Source organism: Rattus rattus, chromosome 4 (genome assembly GCF_011064425.1).
Source record: "Rattus rattus isolate New Zealand chromosome 4, Rrattus_CSIRO_v1, whole genome shotgun sequence".
NCBI lineage: Eukaryota > Metazoa > Chordata > Mammalia > Rodentia > Muridae > Rattus > Rattus rattus.
Window position 1 is genome coordinate 2,403,871 of NC_046157.1, and position 22,327 is coordinate 2,426,197.

The window sequence follows — 22,327 nt, forward strand, 5'->3', positions numbered from 1 at the left end:
CATTTTTAACCCTCTGACAGTCCCGAGGGCCGAGCCCCAGGCCTCAAGGCACAGCGCCAGCCTCATTGGCTTGCTCCAGTACCAAGCTTCGCCTCCTGCGCACCTATTGGCTGCTGCTGGAAAGATTTCAAAATAGCCTCCAGGCTCCGATTGGCCAGGCGCCCGAGTTTTGGCTCCACCGGTTTAACAATGAGTTCTACACTTTCTCCTCATTCATAACTCTTGAAAAGGAGCTCTGCCCGCCTTTTCCCAGCTCATTTCTCTGCAGGTATTGAAGCGATACCGGCGAGGGCGCGTCCATGCTCACTACACAGCTCACCAAATTAGCGAGGGTACTAAGATCCCGGGAGAGTATCCGAGCCTTTGGCCAAGCCAGTGGTTGAATGAACCCCTCCGGGGTGCTTCGTCTTTAGCGTGAAATTTGCTCATTGCTCCTCCAGGATGAGACACTCACTCAAAGACCGTGGCCTTCCCCCTTTCTGTCCAACTTCATCAGGAAACCTCCAGCTGGGCTGTAGAGACCTGAGGTCATTGAGAATGTGAACCACTTTGTGAGTCAGTTCATTAAATGACCTTTCTGAGCTGTTAAGTCCAAAGATACCACCTAGCACCCAGAACCTGAGGAGCTCTACTCAGGTCTATGTTGGTGAAGGGAAAAATACAGTTTTGCGGCTGGCATCTGTGTTTTAGCCCCAGTTATAGCCACGTGAAACAGGAATCTTTATCCCCAGTTAAAAGACTGAGAAAAAAAAATGTTTAAAGCAGACAGAGCTGGTTTTCAATCTTCAGAAACTCATTTTGTCCACTTTATTTTAGATGTAGTGTGTGTGTGTGTGTGTGTGTGTGTGTGTGTGTGTGTTCGCGCGTGCGCGTGCTTGAGCTTTGCTTTGCTTGGGTGTCTGTACCACCATGTACATGACTAGTGTTCAGGGAGATCGAAGGCTTTTCATCCTCTGGAACTGGGACTACAGAGGATTGTAAGGAAGCACATGCATGCTGGAAATGAAACCCGTGTCCTCTGGTAGAGCAACCAATGCTCTTAACACTGACCGGTCATCTCTCGGTCCCTCAGAGCACTGTTTTTTTGAGACATTATATACCACTGGTTAGCCAGGAACTCACTGAGTAGACCAGGCTAGTCTTGTGCTTGTGGTAATCCTCCTGGGTCTTTGTAGTGCTGGGGATGCAGCCAACACACTGTACCTTTCCACACAGATACAAAACCCACAGAGAAATCCCAACATTCAGGAAGTGGGGAAAAGACCAGCCTGAGTTACATGAGATACTGTGTTTAAGGAGAGGGGCCTCACCAGAAAGAAGGCTCAGTGCTTACGAGGGTGGGCTGCTCTACCAGAGGACTCAGGTCCCACGTCAGCATCAACATGTTGTCTCACAAGCATCTGTAACTCCAGTTCCAGGAGTTCTGACTTGCTCTTCTGGTCTCTTAAAGCCATTGCATGCACAGACATATGGGCAGGCAAAACACCCATACACATAAAGATAAAAATCAAATGTAAAATTAAAGCGTCCAGCTGCTGCTCCTCGGATCTCGGTTTGTCGTATTCTATATTCTTCATGGAAGCAACTTTCCTGCTCCAAAATCTTATTGGCTACCCAGGACTCCTACCTGCTGTGCACTTGACTTCTTTCCTTAATCCACATTCTAATGCCTCGCTGCTTTCCTGGGTGGACCATAGCAATACCCCCTTGCATGGACAGCATATATCGAGGCTGGAGTGCCCCACCTAAGCCCTCTTGGCTCTTCTGCAGAGAGAACAGCCCACTTGTGATTCTGGCTGCTGGAACCTTTATCCAATACATGGAGTAAGAAATACTACAGAACCCAGCCAGCGTCCCTCAGCCAATGAGAGATGTTCGGTGGGTGCCTATCCTGGCTTCCATTCCTCTCAGATGGTATGACTTTAGTGAGACTTCCCCCAATAAGACTGAGTGATAGGGTGGACCCTTCCCACAATGCAGCTTCCCCCCCAATCAGCCCCACAGCTCTACACATTGTTTACTGAAATCCCCTCCTAATCATCCACTTCCATGTAAATCCTCTCAGAGGAGAGGATTGCAGATTTCTACGTGAAGCTCAAGAGTTTGAGGGCTGGAGAGATCAATTGCATGGCTGTCAAAATCGAGTACTGCTCTTGCAGAGCTGTTAAAATTGAATTTAAATGGGGCTGGAGAGATGGCTCAGTGGTTAAAAGCACAAACTGCTCTTCCAGAGGTCCTGAGTTTAAATCCCAGCAGCCACATGGTGGCTCGCAGCCATGGGATTTGATGCCCTCTTCTGGTGTGCCCTCAGAGAGCAACAGTATACTCACATACAATAAATAAATCTTTAAAAATATTTTAGCACCCATACTAGATAGCTCACAGTCATATGCAATCCCAGTTCCTGGAGATCCAACACCCCTTTCTTACATCTGAGGACACCACATTTGTGTGCATATTCTCTCTCTCTCTCTCTCTCTCTCTCTCTCTCTCTCTCTCTCTCTCTCACACACACACACACACACACACACACACACACACACACACAATTTAATAAACATTTAAAAGTTTGGCAATACATCCCTGCACAGTGATACACATCTTTTATCCCAGTACCTGGGAGGCAGAGGGTGGATCTCTATGAGTTCACTATGCCTGGTCTATATAGTGAGTTTCAGACCAGCCAGAGTCACATGGTAAGAACTGTCTCAAAAATAAAAGTTTGTCAGTGGAAAGACCAGGTCTGTTAGGAGTAGGGGAGTGATGGTCCAAGGCATAACTCCCTCCCCTCGGGATTCAAATTAACTGCAGCTTTTCTCTCACCCACTCATTAATAGTCAACTGATTTCCCAAGTCCATGTGATCTCTGTTCTCACACTATCCCAAGTCCCTCCTCCAACTGTCGGCCCAGCCTCTTAGGAGTTTCTGGCCCTCAGGAAATCAACCACTAACTACTAGTACTAATAATCATCCTACTAGTTCCCTGAAGTCCTTATGACCTGCTCAGCCAAGCCCAGGCAGTCTGTCATTTCTTCCGCCACCTCTAGAGGCCACACACGCACCACTACAGAGCTGTCAGCTTACTTGGCGTGGGCCCTTCTGTTGGTGTCAGCTTATTTAAACTATATACATTATGTGCATTATTTTACCCAATTTTAGTGTTGGAAATGGGCCCTGTGCCTTGTACATGCTAGAAAATGCTCTCTATAGCTTCAAACATACCAATTACCAACTGTTCCACAACTCAATCCCCTAGTCCTCTGGTCTTGTCTTTAAATTATACAACCTTAACCACCCAGATTGGTTTTGTTGTTGTTTGTTCGGAAGGGGGAGGTTGTCTTCCCTTGAGATGTCCTTTCTCACTCTTTTAAAATTACATGTGTCCCTCTAGGTTTGTGCACACATGTGCAGGAATGAGGTTTGAGCAATCCCTCCTGGAGTTACAGGTTGTAAACCTCCTGACGTGACACAGTTGATAATCCTCTGAAAGTGCAGCCTGTGCTCTTCACCACCGAGTCATCTCTCCTAGCTCTCCTCTTTCCTTAGGGCCTTGGGAGGTCCTAGTGGGGGCTTGATAATGCACCTGGGGCAGGTCAGGGTAAAGGAGTCTGGGAGCCTGAGGTATTAATTTCCACTAGATAGGCAGAATCCTCAACTGGCCTTTAGTGAAAGAAAAGTTTCAAAACTGCCACAACCACCAGAAGAATGGGCTCCTGAGAGCAGGAGATGAGGGAACTGGAGAGCTTGAGCCCCATCCCAGTTGTCAGGGCCCTGCAGCCAAGCCCGTCCAATAGAAACGTTGCCTAAGATCAAGTCCTGGAAATGAGGTTGGTTGCTACGAGGACTCTGAAGGGTAGGCAGGTGAGATCACAGTTCAGGGCAATATTTTAATGCACGGACAGGTATCCCAAAAAGGTTTGGGACCAGTGAGGCGGCTCAGCAGCTAGTGTGTGCTGTGTAATGCTGGCAGGCTGAGTTTGATCTCTGGAGCCAACATGAAGGTAGGTGGTGAGAAGCGACAGAGTTGTTTTCTGACCTCCACGCATCAGTGAGGTACAGGTAGCAACATACACACAACTCATGCACTCACACTGTAATAAAAATTAGTTTATTGAACAGGTTGGGGCCAGCTGTGGTCGTATACACCTTTAATACCAGCGTTCAGGAGGCAGAGGCAAGTGGATCTCTGGGAATTCCAGGCCAGCCAGGGATACATAGTGGGACGGTCTCAAAAAAATTTTTTGAACAGGTACTTGAGACATGTGAGATGATGATGTGGACAGATATGACTGGCACCCTCAGATCCTCCCCAGGGTACAGCAAAAATAATCACAAACCAACATTCTTTAATCAGAAAGGCACTTGAGGGCCCCTACAGAGTCTTACACAAGAGCAGCCCTGCGGATTCCCACTCAGCCACCCTCCCTTCCCATCCGGCTTAGAGTTCATCGTGACCTGTGGAGGGATCTGCTCCGGGCTTGATGAAGATTCCTTCCATGGCCTTCCACGTGTTGTGTGCATTGGCACTAGGCATGCCATGCACCTCATGCTGCCCCCGGATTGGGTTACCATACTGTTCGCCAGTAACTGACAGGAACACAGAGGTGCCAACATGCTGGAAACGGACACTGGCCTCTCGCTCCCAGTGTTGCCCAGAACATCGTACTGTCCACAGGTCCAGGTCATCACCCTCACCGTCTTCCCCAAAAGCACTCACCTCCTGAGAGTGTAAGGTATAGAAAGTCACACACAGGGAACAGACTCCCCTGAGCTGCATGTCTAGCTGTAATATGTGCACCTAGTATCCTGGGCCTCTGGTCCTTTCTCTGACATTCAGCACCCACAGCTGAGCAAATGGAAGCCAAGAGTCCTGCCCTAGCCAGGTGTGGTGGCAAATGCCTTTAAGCAGAGCACTCAGGAAGTATAGGCAGGCAGATCTCTGGTGTTTAAGGCCAACCTGGTCTACATAGTGCATTCTAGGACAGCCAGGGCTACATAGAGAAATATCTGTTCTCAAAAAAAAAAAAAAAAGATTCCCACCCCATGGTAGGTTCTTCAGATGCATAGAGCCTCTTGTATCAGTCGTGTAGTGCCCACTGGCCTTATACCCAAGTTCCCAGGCTAATGGCCAAGTTCTCTATCTCCAATATTTCCCCCTGGAACTCCCCCAAAGCACTGTCAGGTTCTCCCCATACCCCTACCAGACCAGCTGCAATGGGGCCTATGTAAAACATAGGAGTAGGGATAAGCTCTCACTTCTCTTTCAGACCCAACCTGAGTTTCTTCTTCCTGCAGTTTCCTATTCTTTGCTGTGTGGGTCCCCCTACATGTCCAAATAGGAACTCATCGCACTGACTTCTCCCAGTGCTTCTCCTAACTCGGTAGGGGAAGTTCCTTGGGACAGGACCCAGAGCAGAAGCTCTATAAACTTCTGTATATGAACTCCCAATTCACAGTAGCTGAGACTGAATCCCTTCCCCTACATCTCTCCGGCACACCTCCCTCCCGCTGTCATTTGAGTCCCTTGCCCTGCGCAGCTTTGGAGGGGTTCGGAACAGGGCTTGCCTGGTTGTTGGATAGCGGTGACGGGAAGTGGTGCGTGTGCAGGTTCTTGCCGGTGAGCACGTGCGTGAGCCGCACTGCCTGCCCACAGCGCACTGGGAGCCCGCGCGGGCACCCACCCTCGGAGCCGCCGCGAATCCGCCAGTAACTATTGGCATCGTCGGACGCCTCCACGCCGGTTACCGACTGTTGGCCGCTGCCTGAAGAGGGACAGCCCACCCCACCCGTAGTTTCTAGTTAATCACAAACCTCCAGACCCTCGTCTTGAACACTAAAAAGTTTTCCCCACAGCCCCTTACCACTCCAGGATCCGAAGGGCTCACCCTACCCCAGGCCGGACCCTAAGTGGTGGATACCCCCCACACCGCGCGCGCAACCTCACTCCCCGCGGCTTCTCTGTCAAGACCCAAAAGCCGGTCTAGACTCGCAACCCCTCGGCTCCCTAACAACCCACAGACCCCGCTAGAACCACCTGATCTTTAAGCCTCCGCCCCCTGGCGGTCCCAGTCACCACCCCTGCGCACCGGATCCGTATTTGATGTCGTGTGAGTGCAGCCGCACTCTGTGGTGGGTGTTGAGTAGCTTCAGCACTGACCCGCAGGTCACTAGCCCGGCGCTGGCCTTCGACGCGCCACCGCTCCGCACGGAGAGCGCCAGCAGCAGCCCCAGCAGCGTCAGACCCGCTAACCCGCGGCTCGCGCCCAACATCGTGCCGGCCGGCCGGGTTCCAGTTGCTTTGGACCTCGGCGCTTCCGTCCTCAACAGCGGCCAATCCGGCGTTGACAGCGCCCTCCCTCGGCAGCCAATCGTCTGCGCGCGCGCGTTCCTCCTGCACTACTATTGGATCATGTGCAGCAGCCCCACCCCCCAGCTTCCAAGGCGGTAGCTGGGAGGGGGCCGGAGACAGCAGGAGGATTTTAACTGGTCCACGCTTCCGAGGACCTGCCAATAAAGCAGTGGCTGAGGCGACCGTCCCCCAGAGGTTGGTTGCCTCTAGTCCCCGTTAGATATTCTCGGGTGTAGTAGGTACGGGAACCCCTTTGACCCTGGACCCCTACACTTGAGTCGCGTGTCCCTCCTCTCAGAACCCTGGGTAAAGCTACAGACTCTGTGTGAATCACGAGATTTTGTGGTCTCAAAGTAGACAAATAACAAAGTTATTAAAAATCTCCTGGCTCAAGCAACCAGAGCTTCCAGGGACTAAGCCACTACCTAAAGACTATACATGGGCTGACCCTGGACTCTGACCTCATGTGTGAAATGAATATCCTAGTAAGAGCACCAGTGGAAGGATTCCTTGAACCCCCAGTCTAGACAAATGGGGGAGGGTAGACAACACCCATAAGGAAGGGGGAGGGAAGGGGATGTTTGCAAATGTACATAAGAAATTAAAATAAAAAAAAAAAAAAAAAAATCTCCTGGCTCCATTCTTTCTGAATTCTCTTAGCCATGCAGCTTCTTGAGTCATTTCGTGGCAGAATCCTAAGGTTGCTGGATGAGATAACTGTGAGCCCTCATACATACATACATACATACATACATACATACATACACACATACATACTTACTACATACACGTACTTAACCACATTCACTCCCTATCTATCTATCTGTCTATCTTTCTCTAGCCAGCCAGCCAGCCACCTATCTGTTGGGTATTCACAAAGGAACTGCCCCTCCAGGCTACATTACTAAGAAGCTGATGATATATACATACGGCACCCACTAAGGTTTATGTTTCAGCTGCAGATGTAGCTCAATTGAGTGAGCGCTTGTCCAGTAAGTGCAAATCCCTGGGTTTGATCATTAGCAAATCAACCCTCAAGTAGTAAGAGGCAGGAAGTTCAAGTCTGAGTTCATCCTCTCTGGAAGGGTGACAGGCAGACCACAGGTTTCTAAGTAAGCTGTGTCAGAATTGTTAGAACCAAAATAGAATCATTTGTCAAGGCTTTAACCTAAACTAATGTGTTAAGTATGAGGCTGAGAAGGAGGGGGTCCTTGTGCATGTATGTCTGACAAGAGTAACTTACAGAAGGCTCAGCCAGAACGGCAACCTTTCACGAAGGCCACCGCAGCCTCACACGAAATCTCTCTGTAAGGACACCTGCCTAGAAACCACCTGCTTTCTGTGACTGTTGTAAAACACTCAAGCATGGAGGAAGGGCTACTTACCGCTTGCCTGCTTCTGCGTGTGCTCAGATCTTTGTTTTATTTATGTATGTATTTTTCAAGATAGGGTTTCTCTCTGTTTTCTCTCAGGGTCCCAGCTATGGTTGTCCTGGAACTTGCTCTGTAGACGAGGCTGGCCTTGAACCCAAAGATCTTCCTGCCTCTGTCTCCTGACAGTGAATTCCCACATCTGGTTTCAGTTAGCTTTCTTGGTTCACTGTTGCTTTGTTGGGGTTTTTGGTTTCGTTTGTTTGTCTGTCTGTCTTTGAAACAAAGATACACTATGCCGCCCCGGCTGTTCTGGAACTCACTCTGTAGAACTCACAAAAATCTGTCTGCCTCAGCTTCCCAAGTACTAGAACTAAAGATATTCCCCCATTTACCACTATATGACCAGTCAGCTTCCTTTCTTTTTAAACCATTTATTTATTACATATGAGTACACTGTAGCTGTCTTCAGACACCAGAAGAGGGCATCAGATCCCATTACAGATGGTTGTGAGCCACCATGTGGTTTCTGGGATTTAAACTTGAAAGACCAGCGGGGTGGGGAAGACCCCCACTCAAATCTGGAGACGACGCAACCCCCAAGAACTCACGAGAAACCAGTCTTGATGTAATGAACAAGAGGTGTATTTGAGAAACCAGAGCTCTGGGGACGACACCTATCTCACACAGGAGACAGAGGAGTCGACCCTGAGCCCAATTAGGGGAAAGTATTTATAGGGAAAATTACATAGGTAGTTGGCAACAGTTACACAAAGCAAAGCAATTTCACTGGTTTGTTTACATTGGCACACATGATCTAGCTTGGGCTCAGTCCAACTCCAGGCCACCCTGCCTCTGGGGCGAGCTGACCCCAACTCTTTTTCCTCAGGACTGGTAAGTCAGGCCTTATCGAGGTCAGGTGTCTTACATGGAGTCAGGCTTTAATGAGGCCAGATGGCTTATGTTCGGCCAGGCCTTATCGAGGCTGGATGGTCTATGCTGAGCTAGGCCTTATCGAGGCCAGGTGGTCTATGGCTGGACTACTTCCCCATAACATGTGATGTTATTCTTTTGTGAGGTGCACTGGCCCTCACAGCAGGGATAGTGGGGGATAGTTTAAAAATCTTTATTCTTTCAAACTCAGGACCTCTGGAGGAGCAGTCAGTGCTCTTAACCACTGAGCCATCTCTCCAGCCCAGCCCAGTCAGCTTTCTTATACAACCCAGAACTACCTGCCCAGGGCTGGTCCCTCCGACATCCATTAGGAATCAGGAAAATTCCACAGGCCCATGATGTGAGGTGGTCCCTCAGCTGAGCGTCTCTCGTCAGGTTGCTCATATTCAAGAGCCTCATACTCCCTGTTTGATCTCAGACTGGTACCATGTGTACCGCTAATCCTTGTAGCCAACTAGTATTATAAAATCATTTTGTAATTTCCATACCTCCTTTTAAAACTTCCTTTGTTTTAACTTCCTGCAGTATGTTCATAGCTTGTACCCATTGAGAATGCTGTTATCCCCAAAACTATATATTTTTTTAAAGATTTATTTATTTATTATGTATAAGTACACTATAGCTGTCTTCAGATACACCAGAAGAGGGCATCAGATCTCTTTACAGATGGTTGTGAGCCACCATGTGGTTGCTGGGAATTGAACTCATGACCTCTGGAAGAGCAGTCGGGTGCTCTTAACCGCTGAGCCATCTCTCCAGCCCCCAAAACCATATTTTTGGGGACCCTCTTGGATTTTCTTTTCGGTAGACGGTTTATACTCTAGAGCAAAAAGGGGGGAAACCAATATTTTTCTTTGAACTCCTTTTTTTTTCTTTTTTCTTTTCTTTCTTTCTGAAGCCAGAACATTTATTTTATGACGGATTGAAATCCTCAAGATGAACTGGATGCTGCAACAGCTGCCCTCTTGGGTTTCGGTGTTGTTCCTTCACGGAATCCATGTCTGAATCTGCGGTAGACGATCTTGAGGTGCCTCATCCAAACAGTCCCGGGAGTGTTTCGTCTTAGCCTTGGCACTCCAGTTACGCGTTCTCTTGCGTTTGGCAGGGTAGCCACGTTTGCCACAGGTCGGCTTCCGAAGGTGGTGGGCCTTGGAGCCACAGCGGCGGCACAGCGTGCGCGTCTTATTGCGACGCTTTCCAAAGGATGACGTTCCTTTCCTCATCTCGCTTCTACCGGTGAGGCCAAAGAGACCAGAAGAGTTCTTTGAACTCTTACGGGGCCTTACCTCATGACATTTTATAATTGTTTCTCTCTCCCTCCCTTCCACCCCTCTCTCTTTTTACTTTTTGAAGTGGACACTAAAGGGTTCTTTGGAAAGTCAGTTACATTGGATGATGTTTTGCTGGGGCAAACACGTAAAGGGACGTTTTGCTGAAGAGGACACGAAAGGTTAAGGCAGACATCACAAAGGAACGTTCAGATAAAAGGATGTTTTGCTAAGACAAACACGTGAAAAAGACATGTGATGAAGAATTCTCCGTTAATGACACGCATATATTGGTCCATCTTGCATTGCACACTTGGGCTCCATTTGTCAGGACTCCATAGAGAGAAGTGTATCAAAGAACTTCTGGTGGTGATAGGACACTTCCACAGACTCGGCCGATTGGTAGAGCGATGTCAGCTGAGACAGACTCATGTGCTGAGGCAAGACCCATGGAGGACATGTGATGTTTAGAGAGAGTATAAAAAGGACTCAGTGGGCAGTGAAGGGAGTTTGGCTTGCTTACATAGCTAAATGTGTGGGGAGCGGGTGTGGCGGCAGCCCCAAGATGGCGCCCGGGACTGCAGCTAAGTCTTATGACTAGCACCTGACTTCCTCACATACCCGAAACTAGCCATTTGGATTGGGCTGAGGCCTGGCCATTCCTGCTAGGTTGTGCCACCACACACTACCAAACTGGACTGCTGGCGTATTCATAACTGTTTGTGAGCGGATCAAGCTGCCACTACTGACCTGCAAACTGAACTGCTGATTTCCTGGCAATGCAGATGAGATATGCTCCAAAGAACAATTTCCTTTTTTTTTTTTTCTCTCTTTTTTTTTTCGGAGCTGGGGACAGAACCCAGGGCCTTGCGCTTGCTAGGCAAGCGCTCTGCCACTGAGCTAAATCCCCAACCCCCAAAGAAGAATTTCTAAGCAGGTCCGCTTCCCCAAGTCCTTTCTTTTCCACTTCTGGTGGGCAGTGGGCTAGAATGGAGGTTAAAGCATTTAAGAACCATCATTAAAAGTAGAGAGAGAGAGGTTGGGGATTTAGCTCAGTGGTAAAGAGCTTGCCTAGCAAGTGCAAGGCCCTGGGTTCGGTCCCCAGCTCCAGAAAAAAAAAAAAAAAAAAAGAGGGAGAGAAATTAAAATTATACTTTTTTTTTTTTTTTTTTGCTTCTATGTGCGTTTCACATCATGTACCCCAGTCCTGCATTGGTCCCCTCAAACCCAAACTTTGCCCCTGTATCCTTCCTACAAAATAAAAACTACATCAACAAAACAAAACACAGAAAACGTCTCGTCATGGAAGCTGTGGTATGTCACAGTCTGTTCCACCGTATGTCTCTCTGTGTACACATCTTCACTTGCAAATGTTCGTTGCAATGAGTCATTGGTCTGGTTCAAGATCTCTGGCTTCCATGATACCATCAATATTGGATTCTCACCAGTTGCTGCCCTGTGTCATGACGCATGAAGGCAGGTGAGCTGTTCCTGTCCCTTGTGGGTTGTAGCACTCGGGACAGTGGGTCCTGCACCTTGTCTGGGCAGCACAGTAGGGCTGGCCCTGGCCAAGGGGTCATGGTTGAACCAGCCCCAAGGGTGTGTGAGTGGGAAAGGTGACCCAAGCCCTCTTGGACTGCAGCACTTGAGAGAGTGGGCCACTGGAGCTGGCTCTGGAGGTGCAGTGCAGATGAGCAAACCCCGAGGTTATGAGAGCGGGAGAACTGACCTTGAGCGGATTTGGTAGCCTGGCTGAGGCAGTGCTGGGGAGTCAATCCTGGTGGTGCAGATAAGAGAGGTGGTATGCTCACCGACCACCTCAGCTATCACCCAGGCCCTGATCTAGGGCTCTGAGTTGGCCCACCCCAAAATCTGTTTCATTTGCAGTTGAGATTTGTGAAAAAAAAAATCCTGCTGATCCAAAGTTACAGGATCTCCGTGGCACGGGGCAAGAATCGTTTCCTCCTTGTGCCTCCCCTGCACACCACAGTGACCAGCTCACCCTGTGAGGAGTTGCACAGGTGTGATCTTGGCATCTCCAATGCCCTCCACCCTTCCAATCATAGTCTGCCTCTTGGTTCAGATTCTCAAGACAGTTTGAGCAGTTCAGCCTGAGTCGACAGACTCACAGAGGCCCAACCAAGTATCGAAGGGTTCATAGCTGGTGTCCAAATGCGGTCGTAAACAGTACCTCTCACTTTGAGCTCGTTAGCATAGGTAAAGATGTATGTTCCTCTCTTCCCTGTTAGCAAAGGTCACTGTGCCCACTTTCTCTCAGCTTGAACCTGTGCAGGCACTGTGACACCCTAACCAGCAGAACAACAGAGAACTGAGGCGTCTGGAGGTTTCCAAGCTACAGCCTCAAAAACTCCAACAGTTCTCACTCCCCCTCTAGGAAGCGGTGGCCTCTGAGGTTGGAAAAAAGTGAGATTCAGAGCGGGAGAAATGGCGCCATGGTTTAGAGCATTGGCTGCTCTTCCAGAAGTCCTACATTCAATTCCCAGCAGCCGCATGGCAGTTCACACCTATCTATAATGGGAGCCCCGTGAAATTCATTGCTCTCTTCTAGTGTGCAGATAAGCATGCAGACAAAAAAAATTCCGTATACATAAAAGAGTAAGAAAGACAGTCAGAGTGAGGGGGTAAGCTTCAGGCCAGATGGCTGAATCTATGAAGGGTACATGCAGGACACTGATATTGGAGGAAGTGCCCATTTATAATGTTCCAGTTCAGACATGAACAGCTAAAAACAGTGTATTAGTTAGGGTCCTCTAGAGTCACAGAACATATGGGTCGTCTCTATATAGTAAGAGAATTGGTTGATGACTTAGAGTCTGTAGTCCAACTCCCCAACAATGATCAGCAGCAGCTGTGAATGGAAGTCCAAGGATCTAGCAGTGGCTTTGTCCCACAAGGCAGGCAAGGCAAAGAAGAGAATCTTCCTTCTTCCAATGTCCTTATGTAGGTCTCCGGCAGAAGGTGTCCTATATCAAAGGTGTGTACCACCATGCCTGGATCTGAGACTTGCTTTGTCCCAGATGACCTTGAACTCAGAGATCTCCTTGCTTTAGTCTCCTGGGAGTCATAGCCACTATGCCTCAAAATCTCCATGCCAAGATCCATGTCAGAAACTTGTATCTCCCAGCCTCGAGATCAGGTGAGCCTTCCAATTCTGGATTATAGTTCATTCCAGATATAGTCAAGTTGACAACCAGGAATAATAGCTACTACAATCCACCCCTTGTCAACTTGACACAACTAATACCCCATGTCCACATGACACAGTAACAAGGTCATGAATACACCTAACATGATATAGCTATTCCTCATACAATCTAAAAAGCATTTGTTACTTTGCAATGGCACAATGGGAACATTATTTTCATATCGAAACTTAAATACCAATTGATGTTAAAGAAATCAGGAGAAGGACAAATGTGTTCTTAAAATGAAACAGAAGCATTCATATTACTTTATGATCCTCACTTCTGCAACTGGCCATGTGGCCTTAGTTGGTGTTTATAACCTTCCTCTACTACCCATTCTCTGTTTCCTCCATCCTCTGCGAGCACCTCAGCAGGGCTTGGCTCTTCTCCTGGAGGAGTGACCCATACCTGTTGCGGTAAATATTAAATAAAACTGAACCTTTTATCCTGTGCTAGTGCCGACCCATGTAGGGCTGCATGGCACTGCAGGGTACTTTTATCTCGGCGTCTCCACGCTGCTCCCAAGGGATGGCTGGGGAAAGAGGCTGACTGTTCACAGAGCAGGTCATCGTGTCCACTTGATTATTGAACTCCTCGGCTGAGGTCATCTTTTGGTGAGCATTTACATGGGACACAGATATCTTCACATCCTTTGCCCATTTAGAGAGATCTATCCAGATACTTCTTCCCCAGATGTCTTTCTCACCAGTTTCCCAATCGTGATCTTTCCAAGTCCCTTACCATCCAGCCAATCCATCGGCTACAGCCCATGAGTCAGTGAACAATCATATGTCTGGCCATTTCTTCTTCCAAACAAACTGTAACAGAATGTGTACTCCCTAAGTTCTGCCCACTGTGAAGCTATGACTTTCAGGGCTGTCCTGGAGAGGAGTTGTAATGCTGCAGCTGTCCACTTCTGAGTGGTGCCTACAAAATGTGCAGAGCCATCAGTAAACCAGGTCTAGTCTTCTCTTCTTCAGTCAGCCAATCACAGGGAACACCCCATGGGGCTATAGGTGCCTGCTTGGCAGCAGATGGCAGAAGTAGAGACCATAGGCATTTGAGCAACTTCTTCATGGAACTTGCTTGTGCTTTCAGGACCTGCCCGGGCCCGATCACGTATATACCACATCCATTTGATAATAGACTGCTGCTGTGCACGTCCTACTTTATGACTTGGAGGGTCTGAAACTACATCTGGTACAGCAATCAGAGTTACTACCTGATTTAGTTTAAAATAGTCAGCTGTCATTCTCCATAATCCATCTGTCTTCTGCACCGAAATGCATCTTTCAAGTTCTTGATAGTAGCACAGTAATTTCTGCAATTCCTCCAGGAATACAATACTGGTTTTGATTCACTATTTTCATTGGCAGAGGCAACTCTAAAGGCTTCCATTTAGCCTTTTCCAACAATAATAGCCCTCACTTCACAGGTCAGGGAACCAGTGTGAGAATTCTGCCAATTTCTAAGTATATCTATCCCATTTATACATTCTGGATCTGGGGAAATGACCACAGAATGTGTTCAAGGACCTACTGGACTTACTGTGACCCGGACATCAGTCAAAACTCCATTAATCACCTGTCCTCTATAAGCCCCTACTTTAACTGGAGGGCCACAAGGTTTCTTGGGGTCTCCTGGGATCAGTGTTAATTCAGAACCAGTATCCAATGAACCCCAGAAAGTCTGATTATTTCCTTTCCCCAGTGTACAGTTACCCTTGTAAAAGGCTGTAAGTCCCTGTGAGGAGGAACTGGAGAAAGACTAACAGCAAAACTTTTAGATGCCTTGTCAAGATCCTTCCTCAGGGGAACCTGGCCCTTCATTCAAAGGGTTCTGGGTCTGCAGACTGGATCAAGTCTGGAAACTGATTCACTGGCTGAGATTGCCTTTTGCCATGATCCAATGTAGCCTCTCTTTCATTTGTTTGAGAATGTTTCTGCTTATACAGATCAAACAGATAGGCAGTAGGCTTCCTACCTATTTCATGCCTGGAAACACCATGACTGATTAGCCAGTCCAAAGGTCCGAATGGGTCATGCCATTATAAATTTCACCTCTCCTGTGCCGGCCATTATGGGCTATGTCATTATAAACATCGTTTTGTCTATGCTGTCCATTATAATAACTGCAATCACCTTGTCTTTCAATGCTGCCACTTGAGCCTTGTTACCACGGGGCCCAATTAAGCCCACTGCATTTAATTCATCTAATTGAGCAGCAGCATCTCTAACCCTAAGGTGTGGCACAAGGAAAAGGGCAAGAGCAAAATTCTTCAAATGTGCTGGTGCCCCTCTCACCAGTTGGCTTCTTACAGGATTGGTGAAGGGCGTATCTTCTGGGCCTTCCCATTGTGGAGGATTAGGTTTTGCACAACGTATACACTCTAGCATTGCAATTTCCCTGAGCCTTAAAATCCCTTCGTCAACACTAAGCCAAAGTGATGTCAGACATCTCCAACTCCCTTTTAGTAGGCCATCCTTTTGATAAACGCTTCAGCCAGCCATTCAAACAAACTTCTGACACCTTTTTCAACTGTGCCAGCTTCCATATTAAACCTAGAATCTCCACTCGGAGGGCCCAAGTCAATAAACTCAGCCTAGTTATGTTCCTTCCACCATTATCCCACACCCTTAAAATCCATTCCCACACACATTCCCCAGACTTCTGCTTCAGAGACTTAGCAAACTCATTAAGCTCCTTAGTAACGAATTTCCTCATGTTCTACCTCCCCTCTAGGGGCCTGTTCTGCCTTGAGTCTGGTTATGGGTCTAAAAGAAACTATTGGTGGGCCTTGAAACATCAATATTGTCTAGTCTGGCATTTTCTTCAGAAAGTCACTGCTGATTTATCACTCTGAGGGATTAATTTCCTCATGTGAAAGACGTTATTTCAAGAGGTGGGGCTAAGGGTGCTACTTCCTCAGGTGGGGTAAACCCTTGAGAATCTGCAGATTCAAAATTCTCAGCCTCAACAAGGTCCTCCCACACATCCCCATCCCAAGTTATAGGATCCCATTCTTGGCCAATGAATGCCCTTACTTTAACTGCCGACACCCTCTGAGGCTGAGACTTGAATTTTCACTGTAATTCAGCCAAACTTGTAATGAGGGCTTAAGTTTGGTTTTCTGCAACTCAAGCTCCATGGCTTCAGGAGAGAAGATTCTCTTCAAGGGCACACTTAGAAACCTTTAGATTGTTTACTTGCATCTGGAGCCGTTCAATTTTATCATACAGCTCATTCTTTTCCTTCATCAATTTTTCCAGAGATACTAAGAGCAACAAGCCAGCAAAATAATTTTCCAATTTTTCTCCCAACTTGTAGAAAGTTTTGTACACTGAATCACCTAATTCATGAAGATAATCAAAGGCATTAACTTCTTTAAGTTTGAAATATAGTTTCAACCACAGATCTTCAATATTCTCTGAACTCCCAAGAAAGAGAGAGTATCTGGAGAGGTTTCAGTAATTGAAGGTGCTGGTGAATTATTAAACCAACTCCATATTCTTAAAAGATTCATCCCTATATTTCTGCTCCTCTAGAACCACTCTGGGTACCAACTTCTGTACCAGTCAGGGTTCTCTAGAGTCACAGAACTTTTGGGTAGTCTCTATATAGGAAGGAAATTTGTTGATGACTTAGTCTGTAGTCCAACTCCCCAACAATGGTCAACAGCAGCTATGAATGGAAGTCCAAGGATCTAGCCATTGCTCAGTCCCACAAGTCAGGCAGGTGAAGAAGAGAGTCTTCTTTCTTCATAAGGATGACCCTGAGTCCTTATGTAGGTCTCCAGCAGAAGGTGTATCCCAGATTAAAGGTGTGTACCACCATGCCTGGATCTGGGACTTGCTTTGTCCCAGATGACCTTGAACTCAGAGATCTCCTTGCCTTAGTCTCCTGGGATTCATAGCCACTCTGCCTTAAGATCTCCATGCCAAGATCCAGGTCAGAAACTTGTATTGTGAGGTCCGAATTGAACCTCTACCATGACCTCCTGAAATGAGACTCACAGAGGCAGTGATTGATGCAAAAGCAAGAGGAGTTTAATCACTCCAATATGTTGGGGTCATTCCACTTCAAGGGGAGACGACTCTGAGCAGACTCTAACAGAGAGTTATATACCCTGCAAACAATTGGGGCAGAATTCAAACACTGGGGCAGAATTTGCACAATGGTAACTAGGCAGGGTACTATGTGCATCTGGTGGAACAAAACAACTTTCAGATCGGACTCAGTGTACCATTCAAGACTTTCCCAAGGAGGGGTCATTTGGAAGCCACAGGTAGCTTTGTGTGACAGTTTGGCTTGCAGCTCTTCTAGGAACTAAACCAACTTTTTTCTTCCTGGAAGGGAGGGGTCCTGGTGCTCAGAGGTTTGTGGTGGGAATTTTCCCACTGGCCCCAGATTGACCCCAAGTCTGGCTCTTTTAGTATCTCCCAGCCTCAAGATCAGGATCAAAGGCGAACCTTCCAATTCTGGATTGTAGTTCATTCCAGACACAGTCAAGTTGACAACCAGGGATGGCCACTAAAAACAGGGACATGAATTTCAGCCTCTCAGCTTCAATCTGCTAAGAGATCATTAGATCATGAGCTAACAATGCCTGTTTCTAGCATAATGAATTAGTGATTTACATAGGAGACGTCTCCCAGTCTCCCGGATATGTAGATCTCTGAAGCCGCGGTAGAGCTATGCTCTCTTTGGACTGTCAGTGGGAACTATCAGTGGCGATAATTAGCATCCACTGTCTTTGAAAATCAAAGGTCCCAGTCTCGGCATTTTTCTTCTCACAGGATTTTCTTGTCTCTGGAAGAGAGGTCAAAGGCCAGTCTCTACGTTCTACATATGTTTTCAGTAATCAATAAAGATAGCCAGAATCCCTTGGTTTGGTCCTAACTAGAGTCCTTCCTTGGAATAGGTTCAAGCCAATGGGACATAGCAACCATAGGATTGGTACGGCCAGGTAGATGGTATGGCCTCTACTACAAATTGATCCCTGATCCACCTACCTTAGGACCTTAGTCCTTCAGAATGACAGATAACCAAGCTCTCCTTGAATTTAAGATGTGAGTGTAGCCAGAATGTGTCTTCCCATATCCCTGAGCTTTGTGGAGAGAACCTGTAGACACTTTGAGGAAGACTTTCTGCGATGGCAATTCTTAGTTGTCAACTTGACTATGTCCGGAATTAACTAACACCCCAAAATAGCACACCTGTGAGGGACTTTTTGATTAAATTGAAGTGGAAAGATCCACTTCTAATCTGGATCTTTGATGTAGGAAGACACATCTTTATTCCAGATCTAATCTGAGCCAGACCTTCTGCTGGAAATCAGTGTAAAAGGACATGGTAGAAGGAGGCTTTTGCTCTTTGCCTACTTGCTCTCTTCTTGCTAGCAAGTCCATTGAGCACTGACAGTAGAACCTACTTCTTCAGGGTTCCAGTGTAGACTGAAGAGCAGCTGAGACGTCCAGCCTTGTGGACTGAGCAACCACTGCATTCTTAGACTTTCAGAGACAGCCATTGTTAGATTAGCTGAATTGCAGCCTGTTAACCATTCTAATGAACCTTTCAATACACACACACACACACACACAGAGAGAGAGAGAGAGAGAGAGAGAGAGAGAGAGAGAGAGAGAGAGAGAGAAAGAGAGGGAGAAATCCATTTTATAAGTTCTGTTATAAGGACATTGACTAATACATCCAAACAGACATTGCTACGACCTGAAAGGCTTGGATCCCAAAACCCAGACTAGGGGCAGCAAAAGAATAAAAGACAGACATACACACATATAAAATGAAACTGGAATAAAGTGTGAATCTGTACCTGACACAATTGGGAACCTTAACATGTTTATTATGTTCAGCACAGATGGAAAGATTGACTAGTCTGGGTCTCAATAGATGAGCGGTCTCAGGTTGTAAATGTGACCCCACCCCCATCCCCGGCCAGCTTGACTACTGTAGGCCAAGAGGGCAAAGGAAGCAGAGAGAGATGTGGTTCTGAAGCCCTGTGAATATGTACAGTGAAGATACACAGGAACTGGCTGCAGGGAAGAAAATCAACTTTACTTGAAGTTAATATAATTTTGGGGAACTGAGGGTAGGAACATCCAGAATGGGTAAATTTCATTGGCTGAGGGCTTAGGGTCCCGAAATCATTAGCATTGGGAAGCAGCTCAGATGCTAGCTGAATGGGGGAAAGGAAGTAGAACCTGTAATCTAAGGCCACGTGACTTTATGCATGTAGAGGTGTGGGGGCGAAGGTGAACACCCCAGACAAGGTCAGAGAAAGGGAAGCTCTGACAACGAAGAGAGTCTTCTCTTACGTGTAATTATAAAAAAAAAAAAACAAACCACACTAATCCAGCTGGAGGGTCTCAGTCTGTTCCCATCCCAGTGCATCGCCTGAGACTGAGACTGCAAGTGTCTCCTAGCCAACACCTCTTCCACAAACGTTAGCTCTGCCTCTCCAGAGCTCCGAGATTGCTCTCTCGGTCCCCTTGGCCAGCTGCTGCCCAAGTCCCCAAGGCTAGCTGCGAGTGCACTCTCGCCAGACCATGTGCTCTGCTCTGCTGAGGTTACCTCTCCCCCGGAGGTGTCGGTCCTTGCCCCAATCTTCTCGTTCCAAAGTCTGGCTGAATTCCACCCTGGCTAAATTCTTTCCCTCAAGCCTGCCTGAGTCGCCTCAAATAGAAAACACCAGACAATTTTAGTCTAGAATCAACAGATAACACAACTGCTGGGCATGAAATTTAGTGTTCTAAACTCATCAACTATTCTTTTTTTTTTTCTTTTCTTTTCTTTTTATTTCCAGAGCTGGGGACTGAACCCAGGGCCTTGGGCTTGCTAGGCAAGCGCTCTACCACTGAGCTAAATCCCCAACCCCTTTTTTTTTTTTTTTTAAGATTTATCTATTTATTTTATGTACAGCATTCTGCCTGCATATGTGACTGCAGGCCAGAAAAGGGCACCAGATCTCATTACAGATGGTTGTGAGCCACCATGTGGTTGCTGGGAATTGAACTCATGACCTCTGGAAGAGCAGTCAGTGCTCTTAACCGCTGAGCCATCTCTCCAGCCCCTCATCAACTATTCTATGTTGGAAATCTTCCAGTGCTGGAATCTGCCATCCACTCAGGACTTCCCTCACTTAGGGCTTCTTTGGCTCTTTACAAGCTATGATTCACGGGACACCTAGGGGTCCTGAAGGACTTGAAGAGCTACAAAGTTGCAGAGTAGCATATAGAAGAGCGTCAAGAAGTGGCAAAGGAGATCTGGAGGCAAAGCAGGATCAACTGCCATGAAACCCAACTGTCACCAGGTATTGTAGAACACCTGTCATCTAAACAAAGCAGCCACCAATGTCTTCATCTGAGCAGCTGTGACTATTTACGAGGCCCCACAAGATTGAGCCCATTCCTTCTTTCCCATCTGTTTGTTACTTTGCCCAAGGTGCACATAGTCTCCTGCTCTCTGAAGATGCTAGAGAAGTGGCTCTCAATCTGTGGGCTGTGTCCCTCTGTGGTCAAATAATCCTTTTACAGGGGTCACCTAAAACCATCTGAATATGGGATATTTACATTATGATTCATAACAGTAGCAAAATTACAGTTATGGAGTAACAAGGAAAATAACTTTTTTTTAAAGATTTATTTCATGTATGTGAGTACACTGTAGCTGTCATCAGACACACCAGAAGGTGGCGCCGGATCCCCACTACAGATGGTTGTGAGCCACCATGTGGTTGCTGGGAATTGAACTCAGGACCTCTGGAAGAGCCGTCAGTGCTCTTAACCACTGAGCCATCTCTCCAGCCGGGAAAACAATTTCATGGTTGGAGTCACCACATGAGAAACTGTATTAAGGGACATCAGCATCAGGAAGGCTGAGAACCATTGTCCTGGAGTCTATTCAGGGTGGAAGAACTGGAGTCTGGGTGGGGGTCTATCTATGTGGCTATGGAGATACCACTAACCATGTTGGGGTGAGACTTTGGTGATAGAAGTATTGAGGGGGGGGCGGTCAGTCACATTCTGTAAGCAATCATTCATCCATTCTCCTGTACACCCAATAAAATCATTAATTCAACAAGTTGGACCTTGGTAAAGTCATTGTTTCTGTTTATCATCAGTGTCCTATCTTGTATCCTAAAGAAAAGTTCATGTAACTTCAGTGCTGGCTCACCTTGAAGATGCTATTCAGGAGAAGGCATCCAGGTGCAAGGAAAGAAAACACACCAGAACCAGACAGCGGTGTCCACCAACACGTAATTTATTTCCATTTGTCTCTTTGGCTCCCTTGATAACTTTAGCAGAACTCCTCCTGAGCACCCAGTTATCCTGACCCCCACTTAGGACAGGGGCTGGCTGGGTGGCCAGCGACTTGGATAGAACAAGAGGAGAAAAGGACTGGAGTACTCCACGTGACTTACAGAAGTCTCATTGGGAGTCACCGGGGTTCACAGAGTTCTCCAATTCATGCAAAGGTGGGCTAGGAGTGTGCTCAAACTCAGAAAAATCCTTGGTTTCTTCCTCCTCTTCATCCTCTTCCTCCTCCTCATCCTCCTCATCTTCCTCATCTTCTTCCTCATCCTCCTCCTCATCCTCTTCCTCTTCCTCTTCCTCCTCCTCTTCAGTGTCATTACCCTCTTCAGTGTTCACCACTTCCTTGGTCTTGGAGCCCACACCAGCAGTGGACATCACAGAGCGTCTGGCCTCTGACTGGTTTGCGTTTGCTGTCTGTTTCTGGCCTATTCTAGAACCCCGAGGGCCCATCACCTGGCGGATTGGCAACGCAGGGTGGAGGGAGAGGTGGGACTCTGGAGACTGGTCCTGATCTGTGTCACGAGTAAGCTCTGGTTGCCTAGAGGAGGGTCCTGTGCTATGGTGGGAGGTGACAATATGGGAGGCACTATGTGGAGAGGTTCCCGACCTGGAGCCATGTCTCAGGGCCTGCCGCGCCATCTCTGTTTCCTCCAACTTACGCAGAAGACAGGTCCAGTTGATGTCTGAAGATAGGCGGATGTGGGTACCCTTCACCTTCTTGAAGCCCAGAAAGATGTCCATGAGAACCTCAGTGATCGGAAAGGAGATGAAACCAAGCTGCTTGTTGAGGCTTTCCTCAAACTTGTACTTGCAGATAAGCAAGGAGACTGCCTGCTCAACCAAGAAGTTA

The 22,327-nt window shown here is 47.4% G+C and overlaps 1 protein-coding gene and 1 pseudogene across 1 annotated transcript; both read right to left on the reverse strand.

The window, feature by feature from the left end:
• Positions 1-4,086: 4,086 nt before the first annotated feature.
• Positions 4,087-6,321, reverse strand: Sdf2l1 (stromal cell derived factor 2 like 1). The gene is made up of 3 exons (XM_032899837.1): positions 6,087-6,321; positions 5,566-5,762; positions 4,087-4,720 (listed from the first exon to the last, which is right to left on the reverse strand). The coding sequence occupies exons 1-3, from the start codon at positions 6,268-6,270 to the stop codon at positions 4,439-4,441; spliced, it is 663 nt and encodes a 220-aa protein (XP_032755728.1). The 5' UTR covers positions 6,271-6,321; the 3' UTR covers positions 4,087-4,438.
• Positions 6,322-9,575: 3,254 nt separating this feature from the next.
• Positions 9,576-9,896, reverse strand: LOC116898626 (annotated as a pseudogene).
• Between the last annotated feature and the right edge of the window lie 12,431 nt (positions 9,897-22,327).

What these genes read in the sequence shown, in the direction of transcription:
- Sdf2l1 (XM_032899837.1), bottom strand. Translation starts at nt 6,270, where the DNA reads ATGTTGGGCGCGAGCCGCGGGTTAGCGGGTCTGACGCTGCTGGGGCTG. An exon ending in CGACATCAAATACGGATCCG is followed by an intron (nt 5,763 to 6,086) that starts GTGCGCAGGGGT and finishes GTCCCTCTTCAG; the next exon opens with GCAGCGGCCAACAGTCGGTA. An exon ending in CACCGCTATCCAACAACCAG is followed by an intron (nt 4,721 to 5,565) that starts GCAAGCCCTGTT and finishes TTACACTCTCAG; the next exon opens with GAGGTGAGTGCTTTTGGGGA.